Source organism: Ranitomeya imitator, chromosome 10 (assembly GCF_032444005.1).
Source record: "Ranitomeya imitator isolate aRanImi1 chromosome 10, aRanImi1.pri, whole genome shotgun sequence".
In the NCBI taxonomy this organism is placed as follows: Eukaryota; Metazoa; Chordata; class Amphibia; order Anura; family Dendrobatidae; genus Ranitomeya; species Ranitomeya imitator.
This window is the reverse complement of record NC_091291.1, coordinates 8,602,293-8,615,874: the sequence shown is the minus strand read 5'-3', so window position 1 is coordinate 8,615,874 and position 13,582 is coordinate 8,602,293. Positions and strand designations below refer to the sequence as shown.

The following is a 13,582-nucleotide window of genomic DNA, read 5'->3' as shown; positions in this document are numbered from 1 at the left end:
AACTTGTAAGCGCTGCACTCTTTGCCTAGGAAACCAGCCACCACTCATAGTCTGCAGAGGTGGCCGGTAACCTAAGCAAAGAGCAGTTCATGTAGTTCCGCAATTTAGTATAGAAAACATTTTCCACAATTCATTTTCATTTTTTTTCTCTTGCTTCTCTGTTTTTTTTAGATTTTAGCTTAACCCTTTACCAATATCCGCCGAATATGTACGGCGCAACTCATTAGCTGGTGTGCGGAGCGGGCTCGCGGGGTGAGCTTGCCCTATACCCAGCAGGTGATGGCGTTGTGTTACAGACTGGACCTGCCGAAACAATCAAGAGTAGCATGAAGCACTGCCTTCGATTGTTAACTCAATAAATGCCGCTGTCTAACTATGACAGCAGCTTTTGACACCCACCGGTATGGGTCATTCCATTCACCAATCAACGCGCCCGTGATGTGATCGTGGGTCATCAATGGGTTGGTATGACAGCCGGCGGTCTGCTGATCAGAGCTGGTGAGAGAGCGCATTGTCACTGTGCAGTAAGAAGAACGGTGACAGGAATGTAATGAGCATTCATCGGAATTGACAACCGATGCATGCTCAGTAGACTAGGGACTAGCCCAGCCCCTGAAACAAAGCTCAATGATGGCACTTTGTTTCAGGGAGGGGAAGAGATTGGGCAAGTGACCATAGCCTCTGTGCCCTGATGACACTTCATTTCAGTATCCCAGCATGCGCTGGGAAGAACAATGACAGGAATCTAATGAGCATCCATCAGAATTGACAACCGATGTATGCTCAGTAGAGCAGGGACTAGCCCAGCCCCTAAAACAGAGGTCACTGATGATGCTTCGTTTCAGGGTGGGGAAATAAATTGGGCAAGTTACCGAAGCTTCTATGCCCTGATGATGCTTCATTTCAGTATCCCAGCATGCGCTGAGAAGAACAGTGACAGGAATCGAATGAGCATCCATTGGAATTGACAACCAGTGCATGCTCAGTAAAGTAGGGACTAGCCCAGCCCCTGAAACAAAGGTCATTAATGACGCTTTGTTTCAGGGATGGGAAAGAGATTGGGCAAGTGACCGCAGCCTATGTCCCCTGATGACATTTCATTTCAGTATCTCAGCATGCGCTGGGAAGAACAATGACAGGAATCTAATGAGCATCCATCAGAATTGACAACCGATGTATGCTCAGTAGAGCAGGGACTAGCCCAGCCCCTAAAACAGAGGTCACTGATGATGCTTCGTTTCAGGGTGGGGAAAGAAATTGGGCAAGTTACCGAAGCTTCTATGCCCTGATGATGCTTCATTTCAGTATCCCAGCATGCGCTGAGAAGAACAGTGACAGGAATCGAATGAGCATCCATTGGAATTGACAACCAGTGCATGCTCAGTAAAGTAGGGACTAGCCCAGCCCCTGAAACAAAGGTCATTAATGACGCTTTGTTTCAGGGATGGGAAAGAGATTGGGCAAGTGACCGCAGCCTATGTCCCCTGATGACATTTCATTTCAGTATCTCAGCATGCGCTGAGAAGAACAGTGGCAGGAATCGAATGAGCATCAATCGGTATTGACAACCATGGCATGCTCGGTAAAGTAGAGACTAGCCCAGCCCCTGAAACAAAGGTCACTGATGACACTTCATTTCAGGGAGGGGAAAGAGATTGGGCAAGTGACCACAGCCTATGTCTCCTGATGAAGCTTCTTTTCAGCATCCCAGCATGCGCTGAGAAGAACAGTGACAGAAATCTAATAAGCATCCATCAGAATTGCCAACCGATGTATGCTCAGTAGAGCAGGGACTAGCCCAGCCCTTGAAACAGAGGTCACTGATGATGCTTCGTTTCAGGGAGGGGAAAGTAGTTGGACAAGTGACCACAGCTTCTGTGCCCTGATGATGCTTCATTTCAGTATCCCAGCATGGGCTCAGAAGAACAGTGACAGGAATCTAATCATCATCCATCGGAATTGACAAGCGGTGTATGCTCAGTAGAGCAGGGACTAGCCCAGCCCCTAAAAGAGAGGTCACTGATGATGCTTCGTTTCAGGGATGGGGAAAGAGATTGGGCAAGTGACTGCAGCTTCTATGCCCTGATGATGCTTCATTTCAGTATACCAGCATGCGCTGAGAACAGTGACAGGAATCGAATGAGCATCCATCGGAATTGACAACCAGTGCATGCTGAGTAAAGTAGGGACTTGCCCAGCCCTTGAAACAAAGGTCACTGATGACGCTTCGTTTCAGGGATGGGAAATAGATTGGGCAAGTGTTTCAGTATCCCAGCATGCGCTGAGAAGAACAGTGACAGGAATCTAATGAGCATCCATCTGAATTGACAACTGGTGTATGCTCAGTAGAGTAGGGACTAGCCCAGCCCCTGAAACGAAGGTCACAGATGCCGCTTCATTTCAGGCAGGGGAAAGAGATTGGGCAAGTGACCACAGCCTATGTCCCCTGATGATGCTTCATTTCAGTATCCCAGCATGCACTGAGAAGCTTCATCAAAGAGGAAGTAGTAAAAAAAATAATGTTACATAGGGTAGTGGGGGAAGATTGGGGAACTTTTAGTTAAAGTATATCATAAAAAAAGATTAGATTATAGCATTAATAGCATAGACATTAAATGGTGTTTTTATGATGGAAATATTTTGTTTCGCCAGGACCTGTTGAAGCGTGAAACAGCCGCCGTCCACAATTCTGAGTCGGCTGCTATGTTTTAACCTTTTCTAATAAAGGAATATGTAAAAGGGGCGGTGAGTGCCAGCTCTCTTTTTCTCACATTCCACAAACTGTCTTCTTTTTTTGATTGGCACCCAAGATCCCTGTTATATGGTTTAATCTGGGATATGTCGCGTGATACATCGGGTTCTAGGAAGCCCCACACTCTCTAAACTGGCTACTCTTAATTCACCCCTGCACCTAAGATTTTGACACTCACTCATTCCTTTTAGATTCATTTCAAGTGAACCAGGAACTCCGGGAAATTGAGGAAATCCACCTAGAATATTCAAAGACAGAAATCTTGATATTCTTTTATAAATAGATTATTTTACACTCAATTTGTTACCTAAAGAGTAGCTCATTTAATTCTATTTTTTTATCATAAATCAACGGTACATGTAAAAATAAGAAACTTTGTAATGTATATTATTAGAAAAATCGGATTATTTCTCCTCCTGGACTGATTTTTCATTCTCGTAATTTTAAATTCACGACTAAAATTTGGATTTGGTGTAGACAGATTTTCCCATTACTGAGATAGGACGTGACAGTTGGTGCCTATTAAATTCTATGGAGGACTGTAGCTGTCATTTCAGGACAATGGCTGTTGTCAGCATCCAACACTTCCCTCCTCCATAGAATTTTTAAAGCATCAACCATCATCGATCTCAGTATTGTGACAGTCTGTATTCATATTACTGGATTTACTGGATTTTACCCCAAAAATGAGAGTGAAAGTTCAAATCAGTGATTGAAGATGCAGATTTCTCTTATAAGATAAATTATAAAGCTGCTTGTTTTCATTTGTTCTATTGATTTTAATTTCTTTTACTCTTTAAATACATTTTTTTTTGCTACTTTTTCTCAAACAGGATATTGCTTTTATTAAAAAAAAAATCTAACTTTTTGGATTAAAAATTAACATTACTTTTATTTCATTATTTATTTTCAGAAAAAATGCAATTCCTACATTTTTTTTTGGGGGGGGGGTTGTTTTTATGGCATTCATTGAAAGGAAAAAATGACTTAAAAATTGGATGCTTCAGATCAGTATTATTAACAAATTTGCATAGATTTAAAAAAAAAAATAAGTGGTGTTTTGGAAGTAAACAGAATGTGTTTGGTTTGGTATTATACAAGAGCCATAATGTTTTTATTCTATTCCATTGCTGGTATCTGTATCGAACAGCAGAGGACAGAGCTAAGCTCTGATTGCTGCTGTTAACTAAAAGCTCTGATTGCTGCTGTTAACCCTAAGTTCTGATTGCTGATGTTAACGCTATGCTCTGATTGCTGCTGTTAACCTTAAACTCTGATTGCTGATGTTAACGCTATGCTCTGATTGCTGCTGTTAACCATAAACTCTGATTGCTGATGTTAACCCTAAGCTCTGATTGCTGCTGTTAACCATAAACTCTGATTGCTGCTGTTAACTGAAAGTTCTGATTGCTGATGTTAACGCTATGCTCTGATTGCTGCTGTTAACCATAAACTCTGATTGCTGATGTTAACCCTAAGCTCTGATTGCTGCTGTTAACCATAAACTCTGATTGCTGCTGTTAACTGAAAGTTCTGATTGCTGATGTTAACGCTAAACTCTGATTGCTGCTGTTAACCCTAAACTCTGATTGCTGCTGTTAACCCTAAGCTCTGATTGCTGCTATTAACCATAAGCTCTGATTGCAGCTGTTAACCCTAAGCTCCGATTGCTGCTGTTATCTATAAGCTCTGATTGCTGCTATTAACCATAAGCTCCAATTGCTGCTGTTAACGCTATGCTCTGATTGCTGTTGTTAACCCTAAGCTCTGATTGCTGCTGTTTACCCTAAACTCTGATTTCTGCTGTTAACCATATACTCTGATTGCTGCTGTTATCACTAAGCTCGGATTGCTGCTGATAACCATAAGCCCTGATTGCAGCTAAAAAAATAAATAAATAAAATGCATAATAAAACATTGTTTAAAATGTGCTAAAAACATTATTTACCTTGAAATCCAGTAGAAGTGATATCTACAACAAAAGGGGGAAAAAAATCACGGGTTATACACAGAGGATATCTGTTGCTAAAGAATGTATTTATTCTGATCACGTTTTCATTTAAAACGGAACCATAACTTTAACATCAAGGCAAAACAAAAGGAATACGAAAACCGCAGTTCCGTCATGACAGATAATGGAAGCTCCAGAGAAGATCTTTGCACAATCACACTGATACGTTTTGGTAACTCTTGGAAAAACGGAGTCAACGCTATCATAAATAGTTTGTATTTGCTATTTTGAAAATGTTCCTTTTACAGCCATGATCCGCCGCGCCGGTCCTATTTCCCTATGCTTACAATGGCATGGTTTGGTATGTCCTTAACTTATTTTATCATGTGATGCCCTGGAAAGTGGAAAAAAAAAAATCCAAGTGCGTTGAAATTGCAAAAAAAAAGTGCAACTCCATAATAGTTTTTATTTGCCGTTTTCGCCATACAGTAAAAGTGACCTGGCAATATAATTACCAAGCATGAATAGATTTTTTATTTTTATCTAAGTGGTGAAAAAAAATTCTCAAATTTGTAAAAAAAAAAAAAAAAGTTTTTGCTTGTGTTGCCAATTTCCGAGTCCCGTAACATTTTCAATTGTTAGTCGACTTATTTTTTGCGCACTAAGCTAATATTTTTAATCATGCCATTTTAGGTTAGACATGATGTTTCGACTGTTTTCTTATTTCATTTTATTGCATTGTTGCACCTGCTGAAAAAAACGTAATTCTGGCAGTTCAATTTTTTCCTCTTAGGGCTTTACGATCAGATCAATTTATTTTATATTTTGATAGGTTGGACTTTTACCAAATATGTGTATTTTTTATTTTTTTTATTTCTATATTTTCAACGAGGGACAAAAGGGGTGATTTTAATTTCTGTGTTTTTATTTTTCATATTTAAAAAAAAAAAATTCACTTTCCACTGTACTTGTTAGCCTCTTAGGGGACTTGGAGCTGAGTTTCACAGTAGTACCATCATAACAAGCACTAAGGTCTTCAACAGACCCCCGGCTGTCAAGACAACCCATCGGCATGCCGGTGGATGTATAGCATGGCGTGTCCCCCTCCTGCCAGCATGCAGCATTTAACAAGTTAACAGTCGCGGGAAGATCTCAGTTGTTAGTAGCAGATGATGCTTGAATAACTCAGCCATCATCTGCTGGGAAGATGCAGGCTCAGCTTGCGAGCCTGCATCAAAGTCAGGGACCCAGCAAATGACATAACTGTATGTCATATGTCCGGAAAGGAGTAAAAAGGAAAAACTTTCAGTAGAAGCATTTTCTAAATAAATTTTAAATATTCTTTCTTTTTTTCATTCAGATTCTTGTACAGATTCTTGTAGAAATCTCCTTTAAATCAGTTTTTAGTTTTTATATTAGATCAATAAGTCTTATCCATATTTCCTCTATTGTCAGGTTTCATGGAATGATATACTTACTCCATTGGATGCCAATAGGTAGAATTTTAAAAAGAAGTCTCCAATATCCTAAATGTAACATGGATGAAAGATATGCCAATTAATAGGAAAGATGTACAATAAAAACATATATACATTGTGGCACTGATTTTAAGAGAAAAATCTATGTAAATGCTTTTATGCCCAGAAAAAGACAACAGCGTTCCAGAACTGATACATTTACTCGCTAAACAGAAAACTATATTCCCAAACTTTTGGATCACAGAATCAAGTTCACAAAACAATGGCTGAGACAAGAGCTCAACAGTAGAGTTGAGCGATATTGTTTGGATTCGGTTCTGAATACAATCGGCATCGAATATTGCTTTGCAGTATTTGTCAAACACAGCAGAACGTCAATAGAGTCAACAGGAGTAGAGATTACCAAATATGTTCGGAACCATTCATCAACTTCGAATATGGCCCGAATATGGCAAATTCAGATTCGGCGATCAAATCCGATCAAATTCACTCAACTCTACTCAACAGTTAGTCGATGTTCCAACAAGACATTTGTTGAGCGGCACGAATAGGGTTCAAACCGTTCATCAACTTCGAATATGGCCCGAATATGGCAAATTCAGATTCGGCGACCAAATCCGAACAAATTCACTCAACTCTACTCAACAGTTAGTCGATGTTCCAACAAGACATTTGTTGAGCAGCACGAATAGGGTTCAAACCGTTCATCAACTTCGAATATGGCCCGAATATGGCAAATTCAGATTCGGCGACCAAATCCAAACAAATTCAATCAGCTCTACTCAACAGTTAGTCGATGTTCCAACAAGACATTTGTTGAGCGGCACGAATAGGGTTCGAACCGTTCATCAACTTCGAATATGGCCCGAATATGGCAAATTCAGATTCGGCGACCAAATCCGAACAAATTCACTCAACTCCACTCAACAGTTAGTCGATGTTCCAACAAGACATTTGTTGAGCGGCACGAATAGGGTTCGAACCGTTCATCAACTTCGAATATGGCCCGAATATGGCAAATTCAGATTCGGCGACCAAATCCAAACAAATTCACTCAGCTCTACTCAACAGTTAGTCGATGTTCCAACAAGACATTTGTTGAGCAGCACGAATAGGGTTCAAACCATTCATCAACTTCGAATATGGCCCGAATATGGCAAATTCAGATTCGGCGACCAAATCCGAACAAATTCACTCAAGTCTACTCAACAGTTAGTCGATGTTCCAACAAGACATTTGTTGAGCGGCACGAATAGGGTTTGAACCATTCATCAACTTCGAATATGGCCCGAATATGGCAAATTCAGATTCGGTGACCAAATCCGAACAAATTCAACTCAACTCTACTCAACAGTTAGTCGATGTTCCAACAAGACATTTGTTGAGTTAGGTGACGCACATAAAGACAAACCAAAACAATAAAAAACTTTTGTTACTACATGACTTTAGGGATCTGGAGTCAGTCTGGCTCCAAAATCAAAGTGTTAGACTTAGTCCTTTTGTCAAATATTGGAACATCCTTAAATTCCCAGATTTATTTCTCTCTGGGGTTCTTAAATTGATTTTTTGATAAAATTTTGATTTTATGTCCTGGTCGATAAAATTGTTTTCCCAGGTGTGTCCACTTTACGTCTGTATAGATTCATACCCATCTGTAGTTTTTTGTTTATCGTTTCGCCAAATGCAGGATCCTTCAGGGCATCTTGTGGATTGTATCATGTACACCACATTGGAGGTAGATGTCAGTGATTTTATAATCCTGTTGTTTTTTGGGATATTCAGACTGTTTGTTGATTTGCTACTGTTACAGGGGAAAGTAGTAGAAGAATGCTGAAGCTTTAATAATACAAGTTAACAACATTCCTTCTCCAGTTTAGCCATGTAAGTTGTTCATTTGGACATTGTTCATTTGGCTCTGTGTATCTGTTTGTCTATAACCACTGGAAGGTACAGTATCCTTTTTATAGGAATATATTCCTCAGTAGCAGCAGGGATAGAGGTACAGTCGAATAATCTTGTCTTTTTCGGCATTAAACTATTTTTATTAATTAATAAGAACATTATATAAAAGTAGATTTAATAACATTATGCAGAAAAATCTTATTACCTTTTATCAATTGAGGAAATGATCCTTAAAAAGAGGAAAAAAATAGATATGTTATTAATTTATATTATAAAATACTGTATTACATCTAGTGCAGGACCTAAAGGTGCCGAATATGACACCGAAATTCCTTGTTTGGTGGTTCTTTGCATCCCTGGGTTATACTTTACGCATTAGATCCAGTCCTACGCATAACACAATTTATCAGTTTTGTATCCGTACGAACTAAACTTTTCCTATGAAAAATATAATGGGATAATACGTGATTTACCTGTAAAACATGGAGCCAAAGATCCATAGGCCATATTCATGGTATATCCAATGCTTAAGAGTCCAAAGGGAACTGTAGGATGTTGAACCGTATGAGTGCTAAAGCCACTGCCATAGCTATATTCAACCCAGGAATATTCGGATCCTGGGAATTTATTCCAAACAAAATTATTGGAAGATTTGCCGTCAAACTGAATTTCGAGAGAATTTGAGGTCTTGGCTATGATAATGCCCAAATTTGTGTCAAAATCCTTTTCTCCAATTAGACTATATCCAAGGCCGAATGAATCAGTGTCTCGAATGCGTGAAAGGAATGAGCCGAATGGTTTGCCTTTATATGTTCCTCCAAGACCAAGAAGCAGAACCTGGATGCCCTGGATACATTGGATGGAGAGTGGAGAAGATACAGTTAGGTTGACCTGAATGAGATCCCCGGCGGCCACATTTTTGGTTTGATTGACTGCTCCAGACTGGTATGTAATAACAGTGCTTTGGGAAGCCATTATAAGCACCAGATCATATTTACTTTGGAAGGACAAGCCTGGAACTAAAAATGAGGCTCCCCAGCTCCCAACGGGCTTGAGTTGTTCATAGACATGGCTACAGCCATTGTTATTCTCAGCACATGTGTGTCCGGCCATGACGGCAATCGGATTGTCGGCAACCACTCTGGTACCAGAGAGGTTCTCCTTACTCTGAATCTGGAAAGCCTCGTAAGGTCTCAGGTTCAAGGTGAGCTTGTCTCCTTTGGCGTAATTCTTGCCATTTACGGTGACAGATCCTTTTAAGCAGATTTTAACATTTGTTACGGTTTTAGAGGCAAGTACAAAAAACTCTTTGTATTGATTTTCAGGTCCATTTGGAGGGGTGATGATGTAATATTCTAACCCTAATTGCCCTGCTGGGTAGATCAGAGCCATGTCACCACTATTGCCTTTGTAATTTCTGGACATGACACTGACGTCTGCATCCGCTTCAACTATCACGGATTTGGTGCAATTTTTTGTCCCTCTCAATTCAGTTTTGATGTCTATAGGAATTACTACAGTTTGTCCTTTCCCAACCGTCACGTCCTTCTTAAAGTTACAGTTGTTTACAGAAACCGAAACTTTAGCAGGTCCTGAAGCCGCGGTCACCACGATCTGTCTGTCGGGGAGCCCTTCAGAGATGTCGTTCTGCATAAATGTTGTGATGAACTTTCTTCCTGTGGATCTCACTTCTATAATGCCTGTAGATAAATAAGTAGAATATTAACACTTTATGTACATAGAAATATATATTTTATGTCGTTGTTATATTCCTTTGTTTCTGATATTGGGAAAAATAATTGTCTATTTTTCACTTTTGGATTTTTAATACTTTGTCAGGCAGCTCCTATTTAAGTGATTTCTTGATTGAGATCAGGCATGGCACTAATCAGGTCTAGATGTGGATACGGAATGTGATCTCAGCATTCTAATAATGTGATGAACCATGGTTAATGTATGTTTAAGGTGGGGGCAATCACTTTTTCACACAGGGTTCTGTAGGTTTGGATTTCTTTTTTCCTTAATAAAAAGGCCTTCATTTATAAACTGCATTTTGTGATTACTTTTGTTATCTTTGTCTAATATTTACATTTGTTTGGTGATCTGTAACATTTAAAGGGATACTGTCACCTGAATTTGGAGGGAACAATCTTCAGCCATGGAGGCGGGGTTTTAGGGTGTTTGATTCACCCTTTCCTTACCCGCTGGCTGCATGCTGGCTGCAATATTGGATTGAAGTTCATTCTCTGTCCTCCGTAGTACATGCCTGCACAAGGCAATGTTGCCTTGCGCAGGCGTGTACTATAGAGGACAGAGAATGAACTTCAATCCAATATTGCAGCCAGCATGTAGCCAGCGGGTAAGGGAAGGGTGAATCAAACACCCAAAACCCCCGCCTCCATGGCTGAAGATTGTTCCCTCCAAATTCAGGTGACAGTGTCCCTTTAAGTGTTACCAACATGCAATAGAATAGGAAATCAGGAAGGGGGCAAGCACTTTTTCACACCATTGTATATATGTATGAAATTCAGCGTCCTGTCTGCATAACAGAACTTACTGAGTTCATCTAATATCCAGCAGCTCCTGCTCTCTCTACAACCAATGATTAAATGATCATTGGGTCCATAAGAGAAAGTGCAGTCAGTGTTTCCTAATCTTTGCACTAAAGCGCTGATTCAGCACTATTTGTACAGCAATCGAGAAAGAAAACAGCAAAAAAAAACATGTTTAACCTCTCTTGAGGGAGTCTGGCTGTGTCTGAAAGTCTGCTCCCTGCTTCTATAAATACACAATCCCATACTTTGCACTGACATTTTAAAATGTCAGTCTAGAGTTAAAAGTGGACTGCATTTACATGATGTTCCCAGTAATCTAGCTGTATGAATTAAAACTTTGAAATTGTTGCTTAAGCCCCTTATACTTGGCATAACATTTTTCGTGACCTATATGTTATTGCCAAAGGCAGTCGTTGAATTCTCATCTTTGGTATTTTGGGTATTGTGTGAATTAATACATGAAAATTGTGTCCTTTACTCATCGTGCATGAGACTGCATTACACTGTTGTGTAACATATATATATCAATGTATAAGAAACTCAATTAATTATTCCTTAATTGTCCCTACTGTTCTCGGGATAGGAGGTATTCATCCAGTATGAATTGTAATAGTAATAATTTGTTTGTTTTTTTTCTATTATACATTGTATTCATTTTCTGCGTAACCTATATTTTGTTGCGCAAGATTCTCGCTTAGTTGTTCCTTAATAATCTCCAGTGTTCCTGGTATGTCAAGGAAATCCATTTGGAATCCATATTTTGCACACAAAAAAACTAAAATAAAATAAATTTTTGCTGACAGAACACTCACTCAATTCTTTCTTAATCACATCACGGTATACCTGGTATCCCTGGCATCCCTGGCACTCCTGGTATTCCTGGTATCCCTGGTATTCCTGGTGTTCCTGGTATCCCTGGTGTTCCTGGTATTCCTGGTGTTCCTGGTGTTCCTGGTGTTCCTGGTATTCCTGGTATTCCTGGTATTCCTGGTATTCCTGGTGTTCCTGGTATTCCTGGCACTCCGGGTATTCCTGGTGTTCCTGGTATTCCTGGCACTCCTGGTATTCCCGGTATCTCTGGTATTCCTGGTATTCCTGGTGTTCCTGGTATTCCTGGCACTCCGGGTATTCCTGGAATCCCTGGTGTTCCTGGCACTCCTGGTATTCCCGGTATCTCTGGTATTCCTGGTATCTCTGGTACTCCTGGTATTCCTGGTATTCCCGGTATCTCTGGTATTCCTGGTATCTCTGGTATTCCTGGCACTCCTGGTATTCCTGGTACCTCTGGTACTCCTGGCACTCCTGGTATTCCTGGTATCTCTGGTACTCCTGGTATTCCTGGTATTCCTGGTGTTCCTGGTATTCCTGGCACTCCTGGTATTTCTGGTACTCCTGGTATTCCTGGTATTCCTGGTACTCCTGGTATCCCTGGAACACCTGGTATTCCTGGTATTCCTGGTATTCCTGGTGTTCCTGGTACTCCTGGTATTCCTGGTGTTCCTGGTACTCCTGGTATCCCTGGTATTCCTGGTATCCCTGGTATTCCTGGTATTCCTGGTGTTCCTGGTACTCCTGGTATCCCTGGTATCTCTGGTATCCCTGGTATTCCTGGTATTCCTGGTATTCCTGGTGTTCCTGGTACTCCTGGTATCCCTGGTATCTCTGGTATCCCTGGTATTCCTGGTATCTCTGGTATTCCTGGTGTTCCTGGTATTCCTGGTATCCCTGGTATCTCTGGTATCCCTGGTATTCCTGGTATCCCTGGTATTCCTGGTATTCCTGGTCTTCCTGGTATCCCTGGTATTCCTGGTATTCCTGGTATCTCTGGTATTCCTGGTACTCCTGGTATCCCTGGCACTTCTGGTATTCCTGGTAATTCTGGCAATTTATATAAACGGTTAAAACAAGAACATTAGCAATTTTATCAATATCCTTTCATTTTAATTTATAGTCATTAAATGTTTTTCTTTTTATGTGTAACAGAAATTTTGGCTGACAGAACACTCACTCAGTTCTTCTTGAATTGTCCCAGATATTCCTGGTGTCTCTGGTATCCCTGGTATTCCTGGTACTTCTGGTGTTCCTGGTACTCCTGGTATTCCTGGTGTTCCTGGTGTTCCTGGTGTTCCTGGTATTCCTGGTGTTCCTGGCACTCCTGGTATTCCTGGTGTTCCTGGTATTCCTGGTATTCCTGGTATTCCTGGTGTTCCTGGTGTTCCTGGTGTTCCTGGTATTCCTGGTGTTCCTGGCACTCCTGGTATTCCTGGTGTTCCTGGTACTCCTGGTATTCCTGGTGTTCCTGGTGTTCCTGGTATTCCTGGTGTTCCTGGCACTCCTGGTATTCCTGGTGTTCCTGGTATTCCTGGTGTTCCTGGCACTCCTGGTATTCCTGGTGTTCCTGGTATTCCTGGTGTTCCTGGTATTCCTGGTATTCCTGGTATTCCTGGTACTTCTGGTGTTCCTGGTATTCCTGGTGTTCCTGGTATCCCTGGTGTTCCTGGCATTCCTGGTATTCCTGGTATTCCTGGTATTCCTGGTATCCCTGGTATTCCTGGTATTCCTGGTATCCCTGGTATCCCTGGTATTCCTGGTATTCCTGGTATTCCTGGTACCTCTGGTATCCCTGGTATTCCTGGTATTCCTGGTATCCCTGGTATTCCTGGTATCTCTGGTATCTCTGGTATCCCTGGTATCCCTGGTATTCCTGGTATTCCTGGTACCTCTGGTATTCCTGGTATTCCTGGTATTCCTGGTATCTCTGGTATCCCTGGTATTCCTGGTATCCCTGGTATCCCTGGTATTCCTGGTATCCCTGGTATTCCTGGTATCCCTGGCCTTCCTGGTATTCCTGGTATCCCTGGTATTCCTGGTATCTCTGGTATTCCTGGTATCCCTGGGATTCCGGGTAATTCACCTTGTAAGGGTTAAAACAAGAAATATGGCA

General features: G+C 40.9%; 1 protein-coding gene across 12 annotated transcripts in view; it reads right to left on the bottom strand.

Moving 5' to 3' along the window:
- Positions 1 to 13,582, bottom strand: part of LOC138652282 (uncharacterized) — a 119,291-nt gene that overhangs the window by 36,873 nt on the left and 68,836 nt on the right. For all 12 annotated transcript variants that reach the window (XM_069743052.1, XM_069743054.1, XM_069743059.1 and 9 more), the window contains 7 exons: positions 12,647 to 13,552; positions 11,482 to 12,516; positions 8,557 to 9,783; positions 8,289 to 8,312; positions 6,182 to 6,229; positions 4,701 to 4,724; positions 2,931 to 2,990 (listed from right to left, as the gene is read on the bottom strand). In XM_069743052.1, the coding sequence (XP_069599153.1) occupies positions 2,931 to 2,990; positions 4,701 to 4,724; positions 6,182 to 6,229; positions 8,289 to 8,312; positions 8,557 to 9,783; positions 11,482 to 12,516; positions 12,647 to 13,552 (3,324 nt within the window). The remainder of the gene's footprint in view (positions 1 to 2,930; positions 2,991 to 4,700; positions 4,725 to 6,181; positions 6,230 to 8,288; positions 8,313 to 8,556; positions 9,784 to 11,481; positions 12,517 to 12,646; positions 13,553 to 13,582) is intronic.